This window comes from Dendropsophus ebraccatus, chromosome 10, assembly GCF_027789765.1.
Source record: "Dendropsophus ebraccatus isolate aDenEbr1 chromosome 10, aDenEbr1.pat, whole genome shotgun sequence".
NCBI lineage: Eukaryota > Metazoa > Chordata > Amphibia > Anura > Hylidae > Dendropsophus > Dendropsophus ebraccatus.
Genome location: NC_091463.1, coordinates 26,433,409 through 26,460,625, shown reverse-complemented (window position 1 = coordinate 26,460,625; position 27,217 = coordinate 26,433,409). Strand labels below are relative to the sequence as shown.

Here is a 27,217-nt window from a genome sequence, read left to right as displayed (position 1 = left end):
CATTGCACTGTAAACATCCGCTGGGTATAGAACAAACTTTATTAACAGCTGTGAGTGAGAAACATTGAGAATTCCTGAATAAATCACACTAATCAGCGCTAATCAGCATCATGGGAAATGTAGTCCCTGCAGGCTGTTAAAGGGGCAGCTCACCAAAACAAATTTTCTTTCCAATCAACTGGTGCCAAAGTAATTTGTAATCTGCTACTTTTATTAAAAAAAAAAATCTCACTTCTTTCGGTACTTATCAACTGCTGGATATCCTGCAGGAAGTGGTGTATTCTTTCCAGTCTGACATAGCACTCTCTGCTGCCTCCTCTGTCCATATCAGGAACTGTCCACATATCCCTAGAAAACCTCTCCTGTTCTCCAGACTGGAAAGAATACGCCACTTCCTGCAGGACATACAGCAGCTGATAAGTACTGGAAGACTTGAGATTTCGTTATAGAAGTGAATTACAAATCTCTGGCACCAGTTGACCTTACATAGTCAGTAAGCATCAGCCATAATACTGATACACTGTCCGTCCGCTGACTCCAGGTGTTATATTCATTCCCATTGCCACAGGTGTGTAAAGTCCCTTCCTATACAGTCTGCAGTTACAAACATCTGTGAAAGACTTGGGGGGTTCTAAACTGGTACTGACCACCAGTCAGCTCCTGAGATTTCTTCCCCCATCAGCTGTGCGCAGTGTCATTGAGAAGAGAAAGTGTTCAGCAACCGCAGCACCACAAAGTAGAGGCCACCAAGTACTCAGGAGTAAAGTGCATAAAGGTCACCAACACTCCGAGGACTCAGAGGGCACAATAACTGTGCTGCAATGAGACCTCCATGGCTGAGCAGCTGCATGCAAGCCAAGGCCCCGCGCACACAGAGCAAGAGCAGTGAAATTGTCCGCCACGGAATGCCGCCAGCCTCCGTGTCTATGGGAGGCTCGCATGCTGCATTTCTCGGCGCTGAAGAATAAACATGTCCATTCTTCAGCACGGAGAGAGGAACCGCGCGAGCCTCCCATAGACTGTCATGACACGGAGGCTGGCGGACAATTCCAACACTCTTGCTCTGTGTGCACGGAGCCTTATATTACCAAACATTATGCCAAGTGTCAGGTGGAGTGGTGCAAAACCAGAGCAGAGGAGACAAGCTCCTCCATCAGATGTCTTCTCTATCTGTCATCTGATGGAGGAGCAGTCTGGGTTTGGTCAGGAGAATGTTGCCTATCTGACCGCATTGTGCCAGCTGTAAAGTTTAGTGCAGGAGGAATAAAACTGTGAGGGTGTATTCCGAGGGTCGGCCCAATCCCTTTAGTCCCAGTAAAGAGAAATGTTAATATTTTGGACATCTCTGGGAAAAGTTTCTGTTCAGCCTTTTCTGTTCTAGCATGACTGCTCCCCAATGCACAGGAGTGCAGGGTCCATAAAGACACGGGACGAGTTTGGCATTGACCTCAACCCCATCCAACACCTTTGGAATGAACTAGAGCAGAGATTGTGTGGGACTCCACAAATTTAACAGCAAATAACGGCTGTTATTTCAAAACAATGGCGGTTGTTTTAAAATAACTGTGTGTGAACATAGGCTAATGCTGAATGCACACATAGTATATTCGGCCCTAGTTTTAGTACAAACCAGGGGTGGAACAAGCTTTTTCTGTCTTTTGGATCCACTATGTGCTTTGGATAAGCATGCTGGACTCCGATTGTGCGGCATTTGATTACTGGTGGCTCAAGAAGTTAGATGCAGCCCTAGAGACACCACATCTATGGACATACAGGCATTCTGTATATACAGACAATTTAGGATATCTTATAAATGGATCCCCTCGGTATATGCACAGTAAAGAGAGGAAACAACACGCATGCACACTGCCTTCTAGCCCTTATGGAGGTGATGTTTTGTACCAATATACACTGACAGTATGTGAACTAGGGATGGTCCGAACCGAGTTCGGTTCGGGTTCATATGAACCCGAACTCTCGGTAATGATTCCTGCTGTCTGCCCGCTCCGTGGAGAGGGTGGATACAGCGGGAGGACCGCTTGGAAAACTGGGATACAGCCATAGCCATAGGCTGTATCCCAGTTTTCCAGGCGGTCCACCCGCTGTATCCACCCGCTCCACGGAGCGGGCAGACAGCGGGAGTCTGATGCCGAGCGCTCGGGTTCATACGAACCCGAACCTCGGCAGTTTCGGACCATCCCTAATGTGAACCATTGACTTCATAAAGACCACAAGATGGTTAAAACATTGCTGTTTGGGCACCTACTTTGGATGCTGCAGGACTCTCTCCGTACTGTAAGTGCCTATAGTCCACATCACGGTTTGCGGTAGTTCCATCCCTTACATCTTCTGTGTTAGATATACCATTGGGTGCTGATGGACTTTTGTTGTGGACTGTTTTGTAATGATTTGCATTGAAGTCAATGCAAAAGATGGCCGTTGTTTCACACAATGTAGTGAACAATGGCCATTGTTTGGCTACGGCTGTCAAAATAATGTCCGTGTCATTTATTAATGGCCGTTGTCTGTATACTTTAATGAAATTTTTCATTTAAACAATGGCCATTGTTTATACGTAGTGGGAACAAGGCCTTAAAGCGTAACTGTCATTTCAGGGCCATTTTTCTGAAAACATTAAATATCAATAGTACAAGTGATTTTAAAAAACTCTGTAATAGGTTTTATGTACTAAAAGAGTTTCCTTCTGTACTGAAAAAGCAATCTCCCAACCTCCCCCCTCACATCAGATGAAGCAGGATTTCTGACTCCATTATGTGGCTATGGAGAGGGGAGGGGCTGTTAAGAGTGACTGAGCACGGAGCAGTCCTGCACAGCACAACACCCTGCAATCTTCTCTCAGTAAGTTCATAGATAAGCACTGACCTTTCTGACACCTGAATTTAGCGTTTAGGTGCCTAGAGAGTCTACAAACAGCTGACCTTCATGTCACCTCTTCCTGCTCCCTCATCCCCTCCCCCCTCCATAAGGATAGAATGGAGAGAGCAGAACCCGTCTTCACTGGCTTCTCTGTAATGAAGACGTGTTTGCCAGGGGGGGGAGGCTGGGAGATTGCTTCTTGAGTACAGAAGGAGGCTTTTTTGGCTGATAAAACCTATTACAGAGTTTCTTAAAATCGCTTATACTACTGATTTCTGCAATAAAAAAAAACATGACAGTTACGCTTTAAAGGGGTACTCAGAAAAAAAAGTTGAAAAACTTTGTAATGTATCTTTATTTTATTTTTTGCTTCTTCAAATTGTATGTTATTTGGGGAGTAACTTTGCTGTATGTCTTGGGTGGAGAGCCCTGTGCTCTCTGCTCTCCCCTCATATTAGGAGTCACTAGAAAGTTTCTGTAATACACCCTACATTCTTGTTTGCAGGGGATCACTGTGTAGCAGGTGCCTGCTGCTGGACTTTAGGGGACTGTGTCGGGGCAGGAAGAACAGCACAGAAAGGAGCAGTAGGCATGGTGCTCCAAAGTCTAACAGGTGTGATTGCTGCGTATAGCACTGTAGGATAATGTTGAGTCCCAGCACAGCCAGAGGGGGCAGCACAGAGCATGTGTTAGTAAGGTAGCCCAAAAGGACCATAATACTTGAAAAGAATTAATAAAGATACAATACAAAACTAGCTATTCATTCAAAAAGATTATTTTGCCCTCCAGAATAACCCTTTAACGTGACACTACTATCCTGCTTGGGTTAGCAATAGGAAGTGTATGACAAAACTAAAGCTGTGAAGAAGCTGCTGCACCAAAATTAAAATGTCTCTATATTGCACATATAGCTTTAGGACACACTATGAAAAAAAGCAGCTTCTTTCTTGGACACAGTTCACACTAGGAGAAACATTTGCCAGAAGAGGGCGCTACTGTAACTTCTGCACATGTAATAAATAAGGGACAGTCCTGTTGGCTGCCAGAGGTTGGAGAAGACCGACCATGGCTGTAGCTTGCCCTCAGCTGTCCAGATCAGTAGTGGATTATAATAGGGGCGTTTCGGGCGTCAGCCCGGGGCCCTGAGCTCCTGGGGGGCCCATGACCACCCAAAAAGACTTATACTTTCAATGGTGTACTGTCTCCTGGCTACACTTCCGCCATGATTTGCAAAAATCACAGGTTTTTTTTATGGCAATTTTGCACAAATCAGGACATCATGACATTATCTGTCCTGTACTATGAACGCCAGGCTAGTGCTGCCATAGTTACAGTGGGGTGGGGGGGCCCAGGCTTGGTGGACAGCCCGGGGCCTATGGTAAAGTTTATCCGCCCCTGGTCCAGATTTCTTTTTATGATTGCTATGCAAGAAACACTGTAATGTCTTTATAACATCTTGTAACAGTATATCAGATTTTTGGTATGGAAATAATAACCTCTAACAATATGTATTGGTTTTAGAAGCAGAACAATGTCAGATCCGCTGCATCCTGGCAGTGCTCAGCAGACCCCCATTGACTATACCAGGATCTGTCAGGTGTCAGCATGGTATTTGTTGGGGACAGACAGACTTCTAAATTAACATCTAATACAAATGTGAATGAGTCCTTAGGGCCAGTTCACACAGAGCAAAAGTGGCGGAATCAGCACTTGTGGAATTCTGCTCAGAATTCTCACATATTCCGCGAGGAATGCAATCAGAATTTCCGTGCGCAAATGTGGGAGGGAGACACAGACAATGTGGGAGATTTATCAAACTGGTGTAAAGTAGAATTGTCTCAGTTGCCCCTAGCAACCAATCAGATTCCACCTTTCATTCCTCACAGACTCTTTGAAAAATGGAAGGTGGAATCTGAGTGGTTGCTAGGGGCAACTAAGGCAATTCTACTTTACACCAGTTTGATAAATCCCCCCCAATGTGTTGAAAAGTTGTCTTTTAAAGTTCTTTTTTAACGATTCTGGGTGGAATCCGCAAGGAAATTCTGCTTGCATTCTGTGCTGAAAAATCTCAAAGAGGAAAATCAAAGAAATTGGCTCTGCAGCCATTTTATGGGCAGAATTTTCAGCGTGGATTCACCGCTGTTTTTGCTCCGTGTGAACTGGCCCTTACACTGCATTCATTTCTCTATCTACACCTCAACCTGAAAAGCCCAGAACAGGGCCAAAATATGTTGTCAATTCTCCTTTTAAATTGATTAACCCCCTAGGTGTCTAAAACAGTACACTGCCATACAAACAAAATCACACAGAAAAATAAAAGAAGTTCTGAATAGGTCTATACAAAGCAATAAAAGAAAAAAAAATCTTCGAATCAACAAGTGATTCTTGGAGATTCCAGCTCTGAAGCAGCAGAATGGTATGGTATAATAGTTCAACGGTCATTTATTCTGTCTGCTGCTTATCTCTCTCAGAACAAAGGGGTCGTGTGGTGATTTTCCATTACGCCCCACCCCTATCTCCACTGACATTCTGTTGATGGACATTCAGAAGAGCTTATGGTGTATGGGGAGGGGACCTTAACACAAGATCATATATAAATAAGGGTCAGTACAAAAAGTTTACAAAGTTTCACAACATTATATGGAAATTCCCTTTCCAAGTGACTAGTGGAGCTCTGTAGAGAGTACAAATAGCAGCAGTCAATCTACTTTTATGTTTTTCTATAGGGGAGACCGAGTAGAGGACAGGTTATTAATTGCAATACTGTTGCTGTTCTTATAATACACACATAAGGGGTCATTTGGAAGTCTGGACTAATATGTAAGCGTCACATTGTTGCTCCCTATACGTCTGACTGAGTACAGCAAGAGCCTGTGAGGATGGCAGACTACATCTCCCATCATGCATTGCTTATATCTATCCCAGCCTGTTTTCCTCCCTCTCTATACTCTTTGGCGCTGAAGAGTAAAGGCCCTATTACACAGGGGGATTATCATGTGAAAAATCGTTCGAATTCAAGCGAAAATCTTTCCATGTGTATCAGGACCGTCTCCAGTTTTTTGCAGGCCCTTGGGCAGCAGAGCCTCAGCAGGCCCCTCATCCATCCACTATGCACGATCACTTGAGACGACACTAACATACACAAACACATTATTGACACTGACACACAGCGCTTACAGCTCAGTCTTCCTTGCTGTCTGGCTGCTCTCCACAATGCAAGGTTGAGGACCTTTGATCAGGTCCTTCACCCTTTTCTCTCTCTGTGCTGGTCCTGCTCCATCTCCTGTGTCTTCTGATGTGTAGCCCAATCACCCTGCACTATAGTGCGCAGGCTGAACATTAGAGCCCTGGGCCCCTCTCCCTCTCTGGGCCCTTGCCCGGGTAAGCCCTAAGCTTTAGCAACGCTTTAGCTCTGGTTGCCCAGGCATGATGGGAATTATAGTTTTGTAACAGCTGGAGGGCCTGAGTTTGACACCTGTGTAATAGACTACACAAAGAATTGTAATTACAATCTTAACTAACAACTGTGTATTATGGTGAATGATTTCAGGTCCTGTTTGTAAACGATAATCGGAAAAAAAAAATAAAAAATCATTCAGCGTAGTAAGACCCATAGGCTTCCCCCTCTTGTGCACTTCATATTGTGCTCCCCCACTGCTGAGCCGCTCACATTTGTTCCTCCGCTGCTTCATGAATAGCTCATCCTCCCTTAGCTCCTAGTGCTGAAACTGAGCATGTGCGACCAGAAAGCTGAAGTTAGAAAACTGGTCGTAACCCTTGACAACAAGATACTTTCAATAGAAATGCAGTTTTATATATCCAAGTGAGCTTTAAAAGACTTATTTTGACCATTAACACTTGACTATGCCATGTCTATGGCTGGAATCTGCCTGTAATTCTACACAGTGAGAAAAAGAAAAAAAAAACAACAAGTAATCAGTGGATATCACTTTATATGACAACACAAGATTCACTTAAAATATCATCACATGATATCACATTATATTATATGTTAGATCATAAAGCTATAGAATTAGATATAAATAAACGGCACATACCCAAAACTGCATCACGTAACAATCTAAACAGAAAGCACAAAAATCCTACAATCAGGATCGCAGGTAAAACCAGAAGGTTTTTCAGTCAAAAAGGATATCACCATCAAAAATTCAGAGTGCAGAGGCCCCCCACATTCTAGACAATGCAGGACAAACGTTCCCTGAATGATGCGGCAATGCGCTCCATTCATTCTCTATGAGAAGTGCTGAGCATTGGGCTGTGAATAGGAGATAACTTAATGATGCCATTAACCCTTTAAAAATCCTTAACCATGAATGGTTTTACCTTTTTGTGGTAGTTTATGAAAAATCATTACCTAAAAAAAGTAACACACTGCGTACCTTTAGTTAAGTTATAGTTATGTATTGCATGTTAAAGTAACTTATCTCCTGTGCATTGCATTGGGGGGTAAGCATCAGATCACAATGGATCTGACCAATGGGTCCGCTAGCAATCTATAAAACAGGTCCCCAAATCCTTGTTATGAAGCTGTAAGTCGCCCATGCATCATACTCTCCATTCATTGTCTATGGGAGATGCCAAAGGCAGTAGAGTGTTGCACCCGGCTATCTTCCACCCATGGCAATGAATGAAGGACTCATGACTGCATTCATATGAAAGACTTGGGGTCCCATTTTGTTGGACACGCTGTTATCAGACACTTATGTTCTATCGCTATACTGCATAACATTAGATTGCCGAGATGACACCTTGAAGAATTAAAAGCCATGTTCCCTAATCTGGTAAAAACCTATTCAAGGGAATCTGTCAGCTCTGTGTGGGAACATAGCGTCTACATAGTGTCTAAAATCCATAAGAAATGTGGAAGAAAAAGTCCTGTGCGCCACGTTTTCAGCCATAATTCTGGCGGAGACACATTCGTATATTTGGGCCAATGGCTTTTGTCAAAATGCAGCCCACTCTGGCTTTTCGCTATAAGCTTCTTCATAGGTCGCAAGGAAAAAAAAAAAAAAAAAAAAAAAAAAAACATGTACTGAATGTGGCAAAATAAAGTAAAGGCACCACAAAACACTTAAGGGAAAAAGTTTTCTTCATTTTTTTTTTAACAAACGTTTAAAAGTGCTGAAAAACAGTGTGTGAGGAAGGCCTTAAATAGAAACTAATAGAAAAAAAATGTATAGGGTTTTTTTTTTTTACATATTCACTTTCGGTGACTGGCATCAGTATGGGCCGACACAGCCCCCTTCCTCATTTTAAAGTGATACTGTCGAGCCCTTACTTGTGAGGGTCTCTGCACCATCCACAAGCTTAGATGCAGCACATTTGATATATACCTGTAGAACCCTTGTCCTTTCTGCTCTAAAATCGTTTCATTTCATCAGTGGACAGTGTCACCTAGGCAGGACTTCACAACCACTGGGCCCTCGACACAGCTGGGAGATGGGGCGCAACTGCCATGAAGCTCCGCCTAATTGACACTGTTAAAGGGGTACTTTTAAAGGTGAAAATGTTTTTCTTTTGGATTACTGGTGGCAGAAGGTTTTACAAATTTGTAATTTACTTTAAAAAAAAGATGTCCAGTCTTCCAGTACTTATCAGCTGTTGTATGTCCGGCAAGAATTGGGTTTCTTTCTGCTACCACCTCTGTCCATGACAGGAACAGTCCAGTAAAGGAGCAAATCCCCATAGAAATTCTCTCCTGCTCTGCACAGTTCATGCCATAGACAGAGGTGGCAGCAGAGAGCACCATGGCAGACTGGAAAGTACACACCACTTCCTGCAGGACAGAAGCTGATAAGTACTGGAAGACTGCAGATTTTTAAATTGAAGTAAATTACAAATCTATATAACTTTCTGACACCAGTTATGAAAGAAAAAAAAAATGTATCACTGGAGTAGTCCTTTAATCCAATAAAATGAAGTGAGAGTTGGGGGGGGGGGGGGTGACAGTATCACTTGCATGGAAGTAGAAAGATAACTTTATTTCCCTAAAAACCTTCTATCAGGCCTAAGGACTTATTCTCTCGCTCCATAATCCACGATGGTTACGAAACGTGAAGCCCGGAGTCATGTATCAATGTGATGTCAACAAAGCTGTAAGTGTTTAAATCTCTTTGTAGGTCGTTACTGATACAGCCGCCCTCCCAGCATCATACTGATACATGACGCCAGGAGAGCTGCGAGTCTGCTAGGCAGTTTCACGCTCTGTGTGAGAATAAGGCCTACGTTGAAAAAGTGATATGGGGCTGAGCTGCAATTCCCAATACAGCCAATAGAGGTGCTGTTTCTAGAACACCCACTTTCTGCAATGTACAGGAGAGACTAATCATAGTCTATGGTGATTTTTGTAATGGAGTCCAGCACCGGCTTATCCCCAGCCTTTGCATGCACTGAGCTGAGATGTTTTTTCAGGGCCGACTTGTGCTTAAAATCCATGTCGCAGCAATGACACTTGTAGGGACGGTCCCCACTGTGGATATTCAGGTGGTCTTGCAAGGTAGTCTTGGCAGTAAATGTTTTCAGACATAAAGAGCACTGAAATGGCCTGATACCCATATGTCCACGGATGTGTCTGTTCAGGTTCTTCTTCTGGGTGAAGGTTTTTCCGCACTGCAAGCACAGGAAAAGTTTATGCATCTTCAAGTGGCGCAGGTAGTTCTCCAAGTGTAGAAAGCCGCGAGGGCACTTGGGGCACTGATGCCTCCAGGAGCAGACTCCTTCGGCAGGACTGGGGAGATTGTGCGGTATGATGCCGGATGATGGAGCCCCTCCTTCCTGAAAGTTCTGAAAGTGAGGGGGGGCTATATCACTCATGCGGTTCTCCACAGTGGAGTTGATCATGGAGTGCTGGGTGTCGGAGAAATACATATTGGTCTTCGAGGACGTACAAGGCTGAGAGAACTGCTCACTGTCCACGTGGTTCTCATGGTCAGACATGGAGCCCATTCTGAAGACACAGATGTCGTTGTCTTTGTAGTCCATTTGCATAGAGGACAGGTCGCTCTTTTCAGTCTCTAAGCTGTGCAGCTCCACCTGATCACTTCCTTCCTTCTTCACCTGGTAATCCAGATTGAGCTGACTGTCTTCTGATAGTTCAATGATCTCACAGTCCTTATCGTGACCCTTCACAGCCTCCATCTCTGTAGGACACGTAGGGCTCTTGCTTGGATCCGTGTCGCAGGTCTCGCTCTGCAGGTAGCGGGACAGAGCTTCCGTACACCTCTCCACAATGTGAACCATCTGCAGGTAGCTGGCCGCTGTCAGATACTTCAGAAGCTCTTTCTTTCTCACCTCCAGGACCCCGGTGTAACAGGACAGGAGCAGTTTTTGGCCGACTTCTGCATTCTGCAATATAGTGATACGCACCTGCCGGGACTGGTTGAGCAGAAACTGATCCCTCATGAAGGTAGAGCAAGCGGCAAACACCACCTTATGTCCGTGAAACTCGGCGTCATTGATGTAGATGGACACGTCGCAGAACAGATTCTGCTCTCGGAGGATATTCATCTTCTGGAGGATGACGTCCCCCTGCTGCTCAAAGCGGAAGTGAAGGATGTCGGAGTCGGACATGGTGGCGGCTCTGAAGACACAATGCATACATGGTTAGGTCAAAGACCATGAAACGGCATATAGTTATATATAGGGCTATGGCTTATCCCAGCTTACAGAAGTTCTGCTAAGACAGGGGGGGGGGACCTCCAGCTGTTGCAAAACTACAATTCCCATTATGCATGGACAGCCTTTGGCCTTTAAAGGGGTTGTTCACAGAAAAAACTGGTGCCAGAGATTTGTAATTTGCGTCTATTAAAAAATGTCAAGTCTTCAAGTACTTCTCATCTGCTATATGTCCTGCAGAAAGTGGCGTATTCTCTCCAGTCTGACACAGTGCTCTCTGCTGCCACCTCTGTCCATGTCAGGGACTGTCTAGAGCAGCAGCAAATCCCCATAGAAAACCGCTCCTGCTCTTCAGACTGGAAATAATACACCACTTCCTGCAGGACATACAGCAGGTGATAAGTACTGGAAGACTGTATGATGATTTACAGCCACAAAGGTCAATGTGAACAAAGCCTGAGGATGGGCCTGACTATATACCGGTCCTCTGCACATCTCTCCTCCTGATTATACTGGATACAATGGACAGATCCCCATTATAGGGGAGGACGCCCCCAAACATGCTGTGCTATTATCTACAGTCCCTGCAGGTGTATGGTATGGCCTGTTGTCGCTGGTCAGGCATGCTGGGAGTTGTAGTCCTACCACAGAGTAAGGGGGCGCCGGTCTATGACATACCCTATAAGTAGGGCGCCCCCTGCCTGTAGGCCCCAGTATAGCTGTCACAGGGGGAGGGGACCATTAACCTCGACCTCGGCCCAGTCACCAAGAGGTTAAACGTGATGGAGATTACTGAGCATTACTGAGCCCACCGCACAGATCCCTACCGGAGACCCCCGGCGCCCCTCACCTCAGCGGCTCATCCGCCTCCCGCACAATCACAGGGAAGCCCCGGCTGCTCGCTCCCCGGGAAGTGAAGGACCTGTGATGACGTCACCGTCATGTGACCGGTCACGTGTGTGGGAGGTGTCGGGGCTGGTGCTCTGTGCAGAATAGAAATGTTTACTGGAAAGTGTGAGATGTGATAGAGCAGAGCTGAGTGTGTGCAGTGCAAACAGAGGGGTAGAATACTGTGCCAGTGAAAGGAATGTGTGCACTGTGCCTGTAGAAGGACTATATATATAATGCATGCATCAGAGCTGGGTGTACACTGTGCCTATAGAAGGACTATATATATATAAAATGTATGCAGCAGAGCTGGGTGTACACTGCTTATGGAAGGACTATATATATATATATATATATATATATATATATATATATATAATGCATGCAGCAGAGCTGAGTGTGTGCTGTGCCTGTAGAAGGACTATACATATAATGCATGCAGCAGAGCTGGGTGTGCACTCTGCCTATAGAAGGACTATATATATATAATGCATGCAGCAGAGCTGAGTGTGTGCAGTGCAAACAGAGGGGTATAACACTGTGCCAATGGAAGGAATGTGTGTATACAGTATGCATGCAGCAGAGCTGGGTGTGGACTGTGACTGTAGAAGGACTATATATATAATGCATGCAGAAGGATGGTATGCATATAGCATGCAGCAGAGCTGAGTGTGCACTGTGCCAATAGAAGAATTGTGTGTGTATATAGGATGCATGCAGCAGAGCTGAGAGTGTGCTGTGCCTATAGAAGCATTGTGTCTATATAGCATGCAGCAGAACTGAGTGTGTGCTGCACAAACACAAGAGGTGTATAACATTGTGTCAATAGAAGGACTGTGTGTATACAATATGTATGAGTGTATACAGTGTGTATGAGTGTGCCCGGTGCCTATAGAATACTTGTGTATATGTAATGTATGCAGCAGAGCTGATTGTGCCCGGTGCCTATAGAATACTTGTGTATGTAACATGTATGCAGCAGAGCTGAGTGTGAGCTGTGCTTATAGAAAGATTGTGTATATACAGGGTGGTCCAAAGGTAGGTGGACAGTATGTGTAATAAAGTTATAAAGGGGGAGATTTATCAAACATGGTGTAAAGTGAAACTGTCTCAGTTGCCCCTAGCAACCAATCAGATTCCACCTTTCATTTTCCAAAGAGTCTGTGAGGAACTTTTTTTTACCATGTTTGATAACTCTCCCCCTTCATAACCCTATTACACATACCGTCCACCTACTTTTGGACCATCCTGTATAATATACATGCAGCAGAGCTGAGTGTGTACTCTGGAAACACACAAGATGTATATACTGTGAGAGTAGGACACAGCTTTCCTGGTGTCCTGAGAAGCTAGGATGGTTAGATGGCTTTGAAGAGTTAAATCATAACTGGTAAACAGAAGCCTGAAGGGCCTTCCCATATGCCGACAGATGTGTGTGGGACTATGAAGGCCCATTGTTGTGTGATAGAGCCGGACACTAACATTCTAGGCTGGATACACTTATTTATCAGAATGTATTGTGAAGACAATAATAATTACTCAGCTAACTATTGTGAGAGATGCGGAGTCTTTAGTATTATTTCTAGGCCTGCCCAGCACTGTTATCCGATAACACATTCTATACCAGTTCTGTAATGTCAGTAGTAAGGCCTGGCCCCAGACGGCCTCCTGTGTTCCTATCCGTCAATGTAAGATGTATTACTGGGTCTCTCCCAGTAGGACATCATTTAATACATTGATTTTCAACCAGTGTGCCGCAACACATGGTCAGGTGTGCCGCGGGGAAAGTTCCCCAAACTATGGTGCCCCTGTGTTTTGTTCCCCGGCAATGCGCAGCGGTCAATGGCGGATTATAATGTGGGCGGTTGCATGGTAAGCTGCGGCGGGCCGTGATGCACGCATCCAATTAACGTGTGCGCTACGGCCTGCCTTAGCGCACCGCGCTCCCGGTCTTCGCTGATTGGAGGAGCACGTCTGGGCCCTACGGGCGGCCAGTAGGTGAGGTGGACAGCAGTGGCGACCATCTCGGAGGAGGTGAGGAGGAAGGGGGGGGAGAGAAACCTGGGGATGGGGGAGAGAAACAGCAGAGAGAAGCAGGGGAGAGAGAAGTATGGTGGAGAGAAGCAGGGGGGAGAAGTATGGTGGAGAGAAGCAGGGGGGAGAAGTATGGTGGAGAGAAGCACAGGAGAGAAGCATGGGGGAGAGAAGCACAGGAGAGAAGCAGGGGGGAGAAGTATGGTGGAGAGAAGCACAGGAGAGAAGCATGGGGGAGAGAAGCAGGGGGGAAAGAAGCACAGGAGAGAAGCAGGGGGGAGAAGTATGGTGGAGAGAAGCACAGGGGAGAAGTATGGTGGAGAGAAGCACAGGGGAGAAGTATGGTGGAGAGAAGCAGGGGGGAGAAATATGGTAGAGAGAAGCACAGGAGAGAAGCATGGGGGAGAAGTATGGTGGAGAGAAGCACAGGAGAGAAGCATGGGGGAGAAGTATGGTGGAGAGAAGCACAGGAGAGAAGTAGGGGGGAGAAGTATGGTGGAGAGAAGCACAGGGGGGAGAAGAAAACAGGCCCAGGTTTCACACTGAGTGAGTATAAATACATTTAGAATCTATATTATTAACTGTATGTATAATATGTACTGTTTTAGTGTCATTTTGTGCCATTTTGGTTGGTGGTGTGCCCCGGGATTTTTTAAGTATAAAAAGTGTGCCGCTGCTCAAAAAAGGTTGAAAATCACTGATTTAATAAGAGGTAATTCTACTACTCTAACAGTACAGTGCCATAAGGATTGTGTGTAATAAACATGCAGCAGAGGTGAATATGTGCTGTGCCTATAGAGGGACCGTGTATATACAATATCCATGAAGCAAAGCCGAGTGTGTGCTCTGCCTATAAAAGGACTGTGTATATGTAAGATACATGCAGCAGAGCTGAGTGTGTGCTGTGTGCATAAATACATTGCATTGATTTCTATGGTATCCGGGCTGCAGTATATACACTCTGTATACACTCCAGCTGGGATTCCCTGTGGCCACACCAAAAACTAACATGTCAGTTTTGTGCGGCCGCTATTCATTGAATAGCGGACGCACAAGACTGACAGAGCAGACAATATAAAGTGCAGCGCTGGCCGTACTTAACATTGTCTGCTATGGTGAATTGGGATGCGGGCACACCCGAATGCGCCCGCATTCCAAATCAAGAGAAATAAAGTTCATCACTACAGTACTGGCTAGGATGAACTTCACTGACAGCGGACGTTCTGTGCCACGGCCAGGTCACAGAATGGCTGCTGTCTTACATTGTGTGAATCTTGTTATTATCTAGTCTCCTTTCCCCTTCTCAGCTGCTGCTTTCTGCTGAAAACACAAAAATCTCTGAGTAAACTTTTCTGTCTCCCCCTCCCTTCAGCAGCAACTGAGAACTGGGAGAAGGAGACTGAATAGATTTTAATAAGTATGGAAGAAATTGTTAGTCTCACCATGGGCAGCAACTTATCACAAGTTATGTTTGAGTGGAATACCCCTTTAAGTATTTTTTTTGTCTGGGCACATCCAATCTGATAAATAGACACCAAGTCAGAAAACCTAAATGAAGGGGTAGAAACACTTTGCTCCTTCATGTCTGCTATACGGAGATGAAGTCCATAGACTGCTAACTAGTCTAGTAGTCTATGTCAGTGCTTCTCAAATCCAGTCCTCATGCCTCACCAACAGGTCATGTTTTGAGGATTTCCCATACAAAGGACCCCTGTGATAATACCTGATGCACCGAGTATCATTATATTACCTGTGCAATACTAAGGAAATCCTCAAAACATGGCCTGTTGGTGAGGCCTGAGGACTGGAATTGAGAAGCACTGGTCTATGGAATTATAATGGGGGTCTATGGAACTTCCAGTGCTTCTGCCCATTCATTCTAGTAATCAACAGGGGGTCTTAGCACCCAGACCCCCACTGATACGCAATCTGACATGTCACAAGTTTTTACAAACGATAGTTACACTTTAATATTTGATCACTGGTGGTAATTAAAGGGGTTGTCCAGCAAAAATCTTTTTCTTTCAACTGGTGTCAGAAAGTGATATAGATTTCTAATTTATTTCTATTAAAAAATCCCAAGTCTTCCCATACTTATCAGCTGCTGGAAGTCCTGCAGGAAATATTTTATTTTCAGTCTGACACGGTGCTCTCTGCTGACATCTCTGGCCTAGACAGGAACTGTCCAGAGCAGGAGAAGTTTTCTATGGGGATTCCTATAGAAAGCCTCTCCTACTCTAGGACATACAGCAGCTGATAAGTATGGGAATACTTGGGATTTTTTTAATAGAAGTAAATTACAAATCTATATAATTTTCTGACACAAGTTAATTTGAAAGAAATTTTTTTTTTCACTGGACAACCCCTTTAAGACTGTAGCAATAACAGGTTTCCTAGCCACAGGGATTCTGTACGGAAATTACTTTTCAAATTTCTTCTGCATGTAAACCCCAAGGAGGCTCAAACCGTGCTCTGTACTTATGCACTTTGCCTAGGACAGGTCACTAGGCATTACGTATGTTTGAAGTATGGTTGCACACACCTATTAGGTGATGCCAGTTGAAAAGCAATAGTCAATTTAAAGAAATATCAACTGCACTCACATTATATTGTCTTCAAATACTCCTAGGCCGTGCGGTACATTCAGGTAAGTAGTTACAATTCCATAACACAAAGAATCAGCCTTTTTTTCAACACTTAAAGGCCCAGTTGGGCTGATTTGGTTCCATGCAGCACTGTATAAAGCTGCTGTGCAGCTTGCGGCAAGTAATGACCACGGCAGCTGCTCTATATCAAGAGAAAATTAAAGGGGTAGTGTGGTCTAAGACATTTTTTCACTAAAAAACACACATTACAAAGCTATTCAACATTGTAATGTGTGTTATTTAAGTGAATGGCCCCCTTTCCCATGTCCCCCCCCCTTTCCCCGACTGCAGACCCTGAAGTGTGATACACTATACTTACGGTCCCCGGTCTGGGGGAAGGGGGCATTCACTTAAATAACACACATAACAATGTTGTATAACTTTGTAATGTGTGTTTTTTAGTGAAAAAATGTCTTAGACCGCACTACCCCTTTAATTTTAATCCCCGGGCGCGCAGCAGGTAGTCATCTGGATGGCTCCCCGCCAGTGTCTAGTCACCGCTCTCTCGCTGTCAGCGGGCTCAATGGGGATTAGTGACAGGCAGACGAGCATGCTGACAGGGAGAGAGTGGTGACTAAACACAGACGTGGAGCCGCCCAGATGACTACCTGCCGTGCGCCCAGGGATTAAACTTAATTTTCTCCAGTATAAAGCTGCTGCGACCGCGGCTGGTACCTGCCACGAGCTGCACAACAGTCTTTTACAGTGCTGCAGGCAACCAAATCAGCCCAATTGGGCTGATTGGTTCCCTTTAATTATTCATCCGGTTTGTTAATTTACCATCACTGGACGTTGAAAGAGGATGTACCATCAGGTACACCCTCTTTAATATGACCCATGGGTATTGGGCCGGGGCCACCCACAGTAGGAGGAAACTCCCGCCCCTCTATGACGTGGCTCCATTGATTCTAATGGAGCTGTGTCATAGAGGGGAGGGAATTCCCTCCCACTGGGAGCGGGCCAGCCCGCCTCCTGTGCTTCAGCCCCAGCCAAAAAACGGACCGCGGCAGCGGCTTCCCCGTGACAGCGCTGTTCTATCTGTGGGTCATATTAAAGAGGATTTACCTGATGGTACATCCTCTTTAGGGTGCCTTCACACCCTAAATAACGCTGCAAGTCGGCTAGGTCCTGGCAGATCACTGTGTAAATCTGCCGGCTGCTTAACCCCTTCTGATGCCGGCCGGCCGCCTCCCACTCAGCTCTGTATACATTACCTCCTTGCTCCACGGGGTCCCGGCGTCCTGCTCTCCCGCCTGGCCAATCAGTGGCTGCGGCAGGGCAAAACACTGATTGGCGCGAGAGCAGGACGCCGGGACCTCGTGGAGCGAGGAGGTATGTATACAGAGTGGAGCGGGAGGCGGCCGGCATCAGAAGGGGTTAAGCAGCCGGCAGATTTACATACACGCAGCGGTAGTTCAGACCGCTGCGTGTATGTACTGACAGTGATCTGCCAGGACCTAGCCGACTTGCAGCGTTATTAACGCTGCGAGTCGGTAGGTGTGAAGGCACCCTTAAGTAATAAAACTTTTATCAACAAGATATACACGTGAAGAAGCAAAAGAAGAGATGATGGTGCCCTCAGCCTCATTCCACACATGGACTCTTCTTCTTTTGCCTCTTAACGTGTATACCTTGTTGATAAAAGTTGTAATACCTAATGGTCCAGTGATGGTATAATAACAAAGAGGATGAATAATTAGGTGTTTGGGGAAAAAAAAGCTGATTCTTTGTGTTATGAAATTGTAACTACTTACCTGAATAAACTGCACGGCCCTAGAGCATTTGACAACAATATAATGTGAGTAGAGATGAGCGAACCGGGTTTTAGTCGATCCGAACGTTCGGTATTTGATTAGCTGTGGCTGCTGAACTTGGATAAAGCTCTAAGGTTGTCTGGAGAACATGGATACAGCCAATGACTATATCCATGATTTCCACATAGCCTTAGGGCTTTATCCAAGTTCAGCAGCCACCGCTAATCAAATGCCGAAAGTTCGGGTTCGGATGGACTCGAGCATGCTCCAGGTTCGCTCATCTCTAATCCTTAGCTTTCTGTGCTGCTCCGGTGTCAGCCTTGGGTCCCGGCTGAACAATACTACCTCCGTCTCGAAAGTTTAGACAGGATGGGTTAGCCGGGATCCGAAGACGACACAGGACGACCCTGGAAAAGCACAGAAAGGTAAGGATAGTTTTCTTTATTCTAATGAAATCTAAAGTTTAATATGGTTTTGTAATATCTAATCATTTCAGAGTCTATACCTGTTAATACAAATCCTTATTCCTTGTACTAGGAAGAAAACTCAGCTAGTTTGCCATGTCATGGAACAGTATTTTATTGGACCTATTCATTATTATGACAAACAAATCTATAGCTGTATACAGCCGATCCCTTTAATATGTTTATTTCAGCACAAGATAGAATCATATTATATGCTTCCCTGCAAACTAAGGTCACTTTCAACATCTGTATTATCCCCTCTAAGGGCTTGATCAAAGAGAAACCTGTGCTGAAAAAACAGCACTGATATCTGCATCAGTATAGGTTCAGTTTTTTCATCTTAAAAAAAAAAAAAAAATACTAAGTTTAAAAGGGGTTATCAAGGCTTAAAAAAACATGTCTGCTTTCTTCCAGAAACAGCACCTTTCCTGTACTCCGTTTAGGTGTAGGTTTTGCAGCTCAGTTCCATTAAAGTGAATGAAGCTAAATTGTAATACCGCACACAACACAGTGGTGGTGCTGTTTTTGGAAGAATGTAACTTTGTTTCTTCTAATTCTGGATAACCCCTTAGATTCAGGATTCCTCTTAGTAATGGGCAGATTTGAGAAATTTGGAGAGAGGAGCAAAAAGCATCTAGAACAATAAATTTGGCCCATGGCGGGTGACTAGGGCACTTCGAAACAGAGTTCTGACACATTCAGAATAAAAAAAAATGTCCTGTGTGTTTCGGAACTGAGCTGTGCCTGTGATTTTATCCCCGGTTTCTGGATCTTCTATAGAGAATCTTTCTACTTGTTACGTTTCGCTAATTTTATGTAGTGGTCTTTATATACAATTCACAGTACTGATTATACAACTGTGGTGTATTCAATAGAAGATTCTGTATGTTGGATTGCAAGCTAATCTTCAGGTTCTTGTTCCGGCAAGATCTTTACTTCTAAGTCCGAGTTCACACCTACACTGCAGGGTTTATTAGGTGCTTCTGCCGCAGGATCCAAGCTAACAACCATGTCCGTCTATTACAGTCCACAAATATGGATGCAATTACAGAAGCATCCATAAACTTCTATGGGCTCATCACTGCTGTGATCCCAGCCAGAACTAGGACCTGTCCTATATTTTGTGGGTCATTTGTACAGCATGGACAGCCATCAATAAATACACAGAAGTGTCCGTGGACAATAGTAACAAAATGTGTCTGAAAATGTATCCATAATTACGGATCCATTATACGGTTGTGTGCATGGAGTCTTATAGGTTAAAATGCCGCGTCCACATTGCTGGTGGTTGTAACTCAAGTGTCTTAAGGCTATGTTCCCACAACGTTTTTCCTTGTGTTTATAAATCTTAAAATGACATCCATCATTGTGAGGATTGGCCGCCTGTCAGTACAATGACGGCTGCTGATACCTTATTCTAATTCCGGTGGACTAATTGCCCTTTGGTTGCATCTTTAATTGAAAAGTCCATTGAGTTTAATAGTAAAAACTGAGAAACCTGTGACTGAACTAAAAAATAACATCCGCTATTTGTAAATGACATCCGAAAATAATTGACATGTTCATTATTTTGACGTCCACGCACACACTGCCCGTCATCTCATACACTGTGTGCATTGGACGTCCATCATTCCACTGACTTCAATACTTTGCATTGCAGTCAGTTAAATTGCGGCAATAACGACCTTCTTTTCTCTTTTTCTGACATTGTGTGAACATAGCCTAAGACAGATGCTGAAATGCGGTTGTATTTCTCTCATCTAATACCATCTATAGGCTATAGAAGAATAAAAAAACTGATGTTTATAATCACAATGAATTTCAATACTGTGACCCGTTACTGGTTTAAGATCTTTGCTAAAAAATAATAAAAAAAAAACTGCTCCTGTCAATTAACAAAACTTGGGATAAAAACCTGTAAAAGCTTTTGATCAATGGAGGTCTCGGTGTTCAGATCCCCACTAGAATGAGCTACTAGCTTTAAAGCAACTCTGTACCCACAATCTGTCCCCCCCCCCCCCCCCCCCCCAACCACTTGTACCTTCGGATAGCTGCTTTTAATCCAAGATCTGTCCAGGGGTCCGTCCGGCAGGTGATGCAGTTATTGTCCTAAAAAACAACTTTTCAAACTTGCAGCCTTGTGTCAAATTGGCATGGACTAGAATGTGTATGCCCTAGGATTGGAACGCCCCTCCATCCCTCCTCCCTGCCCTCCTCATCAGTAGGAAAGCCACCGGGCAGGATCTTTCCTATTCCTCACCTGTCTGAGCACTGCACAGGTGCCTTAACGATCTGGCTCATGAGCAGTGTTCACACAGGTGATGAATAGGAAAAAAATTGTTCTAGGGAGCATTCCTAATGATGAGGGCGGGGAGGAGGGACGGAGAGGCGGTGCAAGCCTAGGGCATAGACACTCTAGGCCATGCCACTTCGACACAGGGCTGCAAGTTTAAAAATAGTTTTTTTATGACAATAACTGCCGAACAGACCCCAGGACAGATCTTCTCTCCCTGTCTCACTGCAGCAGTCAGGTTACATAGGCTTATAGAATCTCCTGCAGCTCAACCAGGCTTTTTTCTAGGTATCGGTTGGGGTCTGAACACCAAGATCCATCCGGTCACAACTTGTCTCCATGACACGTCAAAAGTTTTCTTAAATGACAGTACCTCTTTAAAGGAGTATTACAGTCTTCTGCAGTTACTATTAGATAGGTGTGGAGGGGGGGGGGGGGTAAAGAACATGGTCATTGCTGCTGACTACTCGGCAACTTGGAGCGCTAAAGTGTCCTTTATTCCACAAATCGATGGAGCACAAGCAGCTGGACCCCCATCAATCTAGTATTCATCCACAAGCCAGTTGGTAATATATGCATGCGGCCAGAAGATGTCAGACATTCACTGGAGTGGAGATTTTGTGATCTGTGTATCTAGATGATGTTTTCTTGCCGTTCTGAGTGCCAGTCACCATAAGCATCCAGAAGATTACTTACACTGCCACTACTTTCTCATTAACATTTTCTTCTGAATGAAAAAGACATTTTATACTTGTGTATTTATGTGACACCCCTCGCCTCAGATATTAATTTAGACCTCTACAGATTTTAAGCAATAGGCTTCTCCCATCATACAGACATCTAGTAAACCGTATAATACATTCAATTGTTGCAATTTATAGCAAAAGATCTTTCTATATATTTCCCAACATTGGGCAGAGCTGCTGTGTTATAGTAAGAGAAAGAGCCTGGCTATAACTAGGACATCACTGCCAGGGCGCCAACAAATAACAGATGGATAGGTTTGAGGTATGACTGTAAAATTACATACAATAATAAAAGGTTGCACAAAGCATAGCTGCCTTGAAGATACTACAAAGTTACTTAGTATTGGGTTATAAAACGCCATGTCTGGCCAACAGAACTGTTCATGTTAATAACTACTAATAACGTTTTAGAAGTTCTGAATGAGTAGTTTCCTAAAGGAGTGACTGATGTCTCCTCTATTTACTCCACAGGGTCTATGCCTGTCCATGTCCTTATTGACCTTCACTTATGTAGACTCTGAGTTATCATCTCACTGCCATCATGGCCACTTGCAAAACCATCAAAGTCCAGGCTGACGTCCTGGCTGCTCCTCTCATGGGCGTTGTCAAAGCTGTTTTTACCGTGCAGCTGCTTTAGATGTTTCCGCAAGACGGGTTTGTGTGCAAAGACCATATCGCAGTAGTTGCATTTGTGCGGCTTGTCCCCGCTATGCAGGTTCAGGTGGTCCTGTAAGGAACATTTCTGCGAGAACGTTTTGCCGCATATCTTACACTGGAATGGTTTGATGCCAGCGTGTACCCGCATGTGCCTATGCAGGTTGCCCTTCTGTGTAAACGTTTTCCCGCATAACAAACACATAAACAGCTTGTGCATTTTTAAGTGGTTGGCGTAGTTTTCCAAATGTCGAAATACCCGGGTACATTTGGGGCACTGGTGATGCCACTGCAGAGTTTTGTCTAATATCCTGTTGCTGGGGCCATAGAGTTCTTTAGGGGACGGTCCCATATTGTCGCTGCTGTTGTCAGACACTGTATAGTTGTGTATAGGATTGTTGTCCGTCTCTACAGCTCGGTTTTCTACAGTGGAGTTTATGAGGGAGTGCTGAGGCTCCAGGGAGTGCAGAGACGTCTGCTCAGAAGACATGAATTGGCTTTGGGTTACTTTGGCTTTGTCACTGGACATATCACCTATAGACTCCACCTTAACAATCTGGATGTCGTCATTATCTGAACTATCATCAGAGTTGGTGGCCACCGGGGAATCTGGTTGCAGAGCATCCTCCATTTCTTCCTCAGGTTCCACAACCTCTGACGCTCCTTGGGCTTCCTCTTCTTCTTCGGTTTTCCCCTCGGATGCCTGCCTGGGTTTAATAAACTTCCACAAGGCCTGTGTGCATCGCTCCACCACGTGACTCATCTGCAGAAAGCTGGCGGCCGTCAGGTAGTTCACCAGCTCCATGTCTGGGAACTCCAAAACACCGGTGTAACAAGACAGAAGAAGGTGTTTCCCGGCTTCGGAGTTCTGCAGGATGGAGATGTGCACCTCCTGGGAGTTACTTAAGAGGAACTGGTCGCGTAAATAAGGCGAGCCAGCTGCAAACACCACCTTATGCCCAGGGACCTCCACATCATCAATGTGCACAGTGACATCACAGAATTTGTTCTGCTCCCTCAGCGCATTCATCCTCCCCAGCATGGAGTCGCCATGGTTGTCCAGCTCGAAATGGAGCATGCCACTTCTCTCAGCCATCTTTAGACTGGCGCTTCTGTGACCTATGCAGAAACTCTAGGCATCATCCACAGATCATGGGGCGTTTCATCATCTGAAAAAGAAATAAAATGTAAAAATTGGTCACTTGTATTCAAAACATGACATCACTTCTGACATCATCACTAGTCTAGACACATGCAGATGTCCTGCTCATCCAGGCAAATATAAAATGAAGCTTATGTGTGAGCGAGAGACATGTGTTGGAGGAGTTATCCAGGGCTACAAAAACATGGCCGCCTTCTTACAGATGCATCACTACTCTTGCCCTCAGTTTTTGTGTGGTACTATAGCTCAGTTCCATGGAAGTCACCAGAGTTGTAATACCAAACTCAACCTGAGAACAGGTGTGGCGCTGTTTCTGAAGGAAATTAGATGTTTTGTTACCCCCTATAAAAAAGAATAACTTGTTGTCCAAAATGTAGGTAGGTGTTAAAGGAGTTATTCAGGCTCAGAAGAACATGGCTGCTTTCTTCCAGAAACAGCAACACTCTTTTCCTTAGTTTGGGTGTGGGTTTTGCAGCTCAGTTACACTGAAGTAAATGGAGCTAAACTGTAATACCACACACAACATGCAGACAAGGTTGGCGCCGTTTTTCCAAGAAAGCAGCTGTGATTTTTCTAATCCTGGATAAGCCCTTTACAGAGGTTATCCAGATAGATACTGGGAAAAATAAAGCATACTTACCTGCCCCCAATCCCCCACCAATGCCATTTCAATGGCTCACGAACCTCAGTGCCACTGGCTGCTTCTGATGTGCCGACCCTACAGGAATCACAGTGTAAAGCTTCAGTCACACATTCCATGCATGGACTATATGCTAGAGACCAGACCTCAGATCTGTGAGCTCTGAAAGGGGTGATCTGGGAAAACTGTATACTTAGCCATGCTGCGGGGGACATGTCCGTAACGCATACTTACCTGTACCTGTCCTGCTCCAGGTACCGGCTCCCTGGTTCCCAGGCCTCTGTCCCGCTGTCAGCATTTTTAAAACATCAAATGACGTGTTGCTCCCACTGGAAATGGCTGCTTGGCAAAAGAGTCCATGCTGACCGGCCATTTCCTACTGGAATGGGACGTCACTGAATGTTATAAAAACACTGACAGTGGCAGAGAGGGGGGGCCCAGGAACGAGACAAGTAAATATACATTACCGACATATCCCCTGCAGCATGGCCAAGTAAGAATTTTTCCCAGAATCCCCTTTTAAATATTCACACTACTGTAGTAAAACAGTGACGTCAGTACGGTAGTGTGGAGATTTAACAGTTTCGGAGCTCACAACATCATAATGATGGATGATTCCGGGAGTTCCGAGGTCCGTAGCACAGTGACTGTAATTATGGAACATGTCACTGCCTAAGGGTGGGTTCACACTGAGTAATACTTGCAGATTTTCAGGCGGATTCAGTGAAAAGCGCACGGAATTCCGCCCGTAGAGAATGAACATTGTAAATGTACATTGGCTTTAATGGGCTTTCCGCTTATTTGTTCACGCAATTTCCGTGCTGAAAATTCCGCCGCGGATCCGCTTTCCGCCTGAAGAATCGACATGTCCATTCTTTGGGCGGATTCCGCTAGAGGAATCCTATAGAAGTTAATGGGGCTTTAATTCTGCTTGAATTCCACTCCTAGGGCGGGTTCACACTACGGAATTCTCGCGGACAATGTCCGCGGAATTCCGTCAGCTGTCCGCCCGCACGGGCACGCGCTTTTCCGCCGTCTCCATAGACACCATTCTATGGGCCGGCGTATTCCGCAATCCGCTAGAAGAAGTGACATGACACTTCTTGCAGCGTATAGCGGAATACGCCGGCCCATAGAATGGTGTCTATGGGGCCGGCGGAAATGCGCCCAGATGTGCGAGCGGACAGCTGACGGAATTCCGCGGACATTGTCCGCGAGAATTCCGTAGTGTCAACCCGCCCCTATTCTGCCAGAGCTGAATAGGCGAGGAATTTCAAGCAGAAAACTTTCTCAGGTTCATACTGAGGAATTATCACGGATAATGTCCACGGAATTCTGCTGTCTGTCCGCACGCACGGCCGCGCGCCTTTCCGCCGGCTCCATAGACACCATTCTATGGGCCGGCGTATTCCGCTATCCGCCGAAAGTGACATGTCACTTCTTTCGGTGGATAGCGAAATACGCTGGCCCATAAAATGGTGTCTATGGAGCTGACGGAAAGGTGCGCTGACAGCCGACGGAATTCCGCGGAGTTTATCCACGAGAATTCCTCAGTATGGGTATGTTCACACTGAGGAATAAGCAAGTATTCAGAGAGGAATTGAAGAGGAAAGTTTTCTGCTTTAAATTCCTAACCTATTCAGCTCTGGCAGAATAGGAGCAGAATTTAAGTGGAATTCGAGCGGAAGGCAAGTGGAGTGCAAGCAGAATTCATGCCCCATTGAATTCTATAGGATTTCCTCTAGCAGACACGTCAATTCTTCAGGTGGAAAGCGGATCTGCAGTGGTATTTTCGGCAGTGTGAAGGGCAGTGCAGAAATTCAATAAAAACCAATGGGACAATGCCAAGTTCAGATTATACGGGCGGAATTTGGCACAGATTCCTTGCGTATTCCTCAGTGTGAACATACTCTAAGGGTAGCTTCACACATACCGGATCCGCATCAGATTTCACGCTGCGAGTTTGCAGCTAAATTGGCTATGTGTGAACCCGCCCTTACACTCTAAGTGGCTGGGAGGTCTGAGACAGGAACTGGCAGCTCAGACGGTCTCTGGTGGTCACCCCTCAGCCAGCATCTCCTGTACAAACGGGATCTCATCAGAAGAAGCCAAGAGCACCAGGAGCCAGGAGAATGATAGTGGCAAGAAACTGGAACAGGTGAGTATGATTTTTAACTTTTACGGCTTTCTAGATATAAAATAATAATGATAATATAATATCAACAAGAGAAACAAGCCTGCAGCTATAGAAGTTACAGGAACACCGTCACCTCCTACCGAGCAGCGTTCGTTCCTCCGGAGCAGCGTACGATTGGTTGCTATGGGTGACAAGGACAGTTGTGATGGGTGACGCCCACTTATCTCTATATAAAAACTCAAGTATAACATGGCGCCATCTGCAAATATTACTGTACAAAGTCTGTACGGAAAAGAGACACAAAGGGCAACATAAAGGAAACCAGGTCACCTATCCCCAACCTGTGGTGGCACTACAACTCCCATCATGGCTGGGGAGCACTGACGTGGTAATGCCCCTCTATTAGCACACATCCTGTGTAATGTCCCTGCCGATATAATGTACAGTCATTGGTTATAAGCTGCAGCTACACTGTACACACACGGCGGTACCGGAGCTCCTCCCCCATCCAGCTGCACGGATCTCCAGGACACTGAGCTTCCTGCCCGTCTGACCTGTGGGGGCGCTATACTCGCTACAGTGCTGGCCCTCACCTGGGGACTCACCCCGACCCGGCTCCCGTACTCAGCCGGAGAAGTCGCACGCAGCATGACGTAGAGGCGCAGAGGAGACGCGGACTCCTAGAGGGGAACAGGACCTTTGGTGACGTCTTAGTCATGTGATCAGTCACGTGCATGGGAGGAGTCATGCTGTATGGCAAGTTTCTGATGAGATGGGGACGGTCCCTATGCGGTGTGGGATTTAGTCACTAACATATACATGTATACTATACACACATAGCTCTGCCCTATATACCATGTATACTATACATAGCTCTGCCCTATATACCATGTATACTATACACAGCTCTGCCCTATATACCATATATACTATACCCAGCTCGGCACTATATACCATGTATACTATACACAGCTCTCCCCTATATACCATATATACTATACCCAGCTCTGCACTATATACCATGTATACTATACACAGCTCTGCACTATATACCATGTATACTATACACAGCTCTGCCCTATATACCATATATACTATACCCAGCTCTGCACTATATACCATGTATACTATACACAGCTCTGCCCTATATACCATATATACTATACCCAGCTCTGCACTATATACCATATATACTATACCCAGCTCTGCACTATATACCATATATACTATACACAGCTCTGCCCTATATACCATATATACTATACACAGCTCTGCACTATATACCATG

General features: G+C 45.2%; 2 protein-coding genes across 5 annotated transcripts; both read right to left on the bottom strand.

Annotated features, from left to right (window-relative positions):
- Nucleotides 1-6,813: 6,813 nt before the first annotated feature.
- ZBTB6 (zinc finger and BTB domain containing 6) lies at nt 6,814-11,470 on the bottom strand. Its single transcript, XM_069985770.1, has 2 exons — nt 11,363-11,470; nt 6,814-10,477 (listed from the first exon to the last, which is right to left on the bottom strand). Exon 2 carries the CDS (start codon nt 10,465-10,467, stop codon nt 9,220-9,222), a length of 1,248 nt encoding a protein of 415 aa, XP_069841871.1. The 5' UTR covers nt 10,468-10,477; nt 11,363-11,470; the 3' UTR covers nt 6,814-9,219.
- Nucleotides 11,471-20,470: 9,000 nt separating this feature from the next.
- ZBTB26 (zinc finger and BTB domain containing 26) lies at nt 20,471-26,621 on the bottom strand. Of its 4 annotated transcripts, none has more exons than XM_069986713.1 (2): nt 26,535-26,621; nt 20,471-23,159 (listed from the first exon to the last, which is right to left on the bottom strand). In XM_069986713.1, exon 2 carries the CDS (start codon nt 23,084-23,086, stop codon nt 21,839-21,841), a length of 1,248 nt encoding a protein of 415 aa, XP_069842814.1. In that variant the 5' UTR covers nt 23,087-23,159; nt 26,535-26,621; the 3' UTR covers nt 20,471-21,838. The 4 variants fall into 4 exon arrangements, with proteins under 4 accessions (XP_069842814.1, XP_069842813.1, XP_069842817.1 ...); XM_069986712.1 differs by having other exon boundaries at nt 26,523-26,612; XM_069986716.1 differs by lacking the exon at nt 26,535-26,621 and adding an exon at nt 26,063-26,509.
- Between the last annotated feature and the right edge of the window lie 596 nt (nt 26,622-27,217).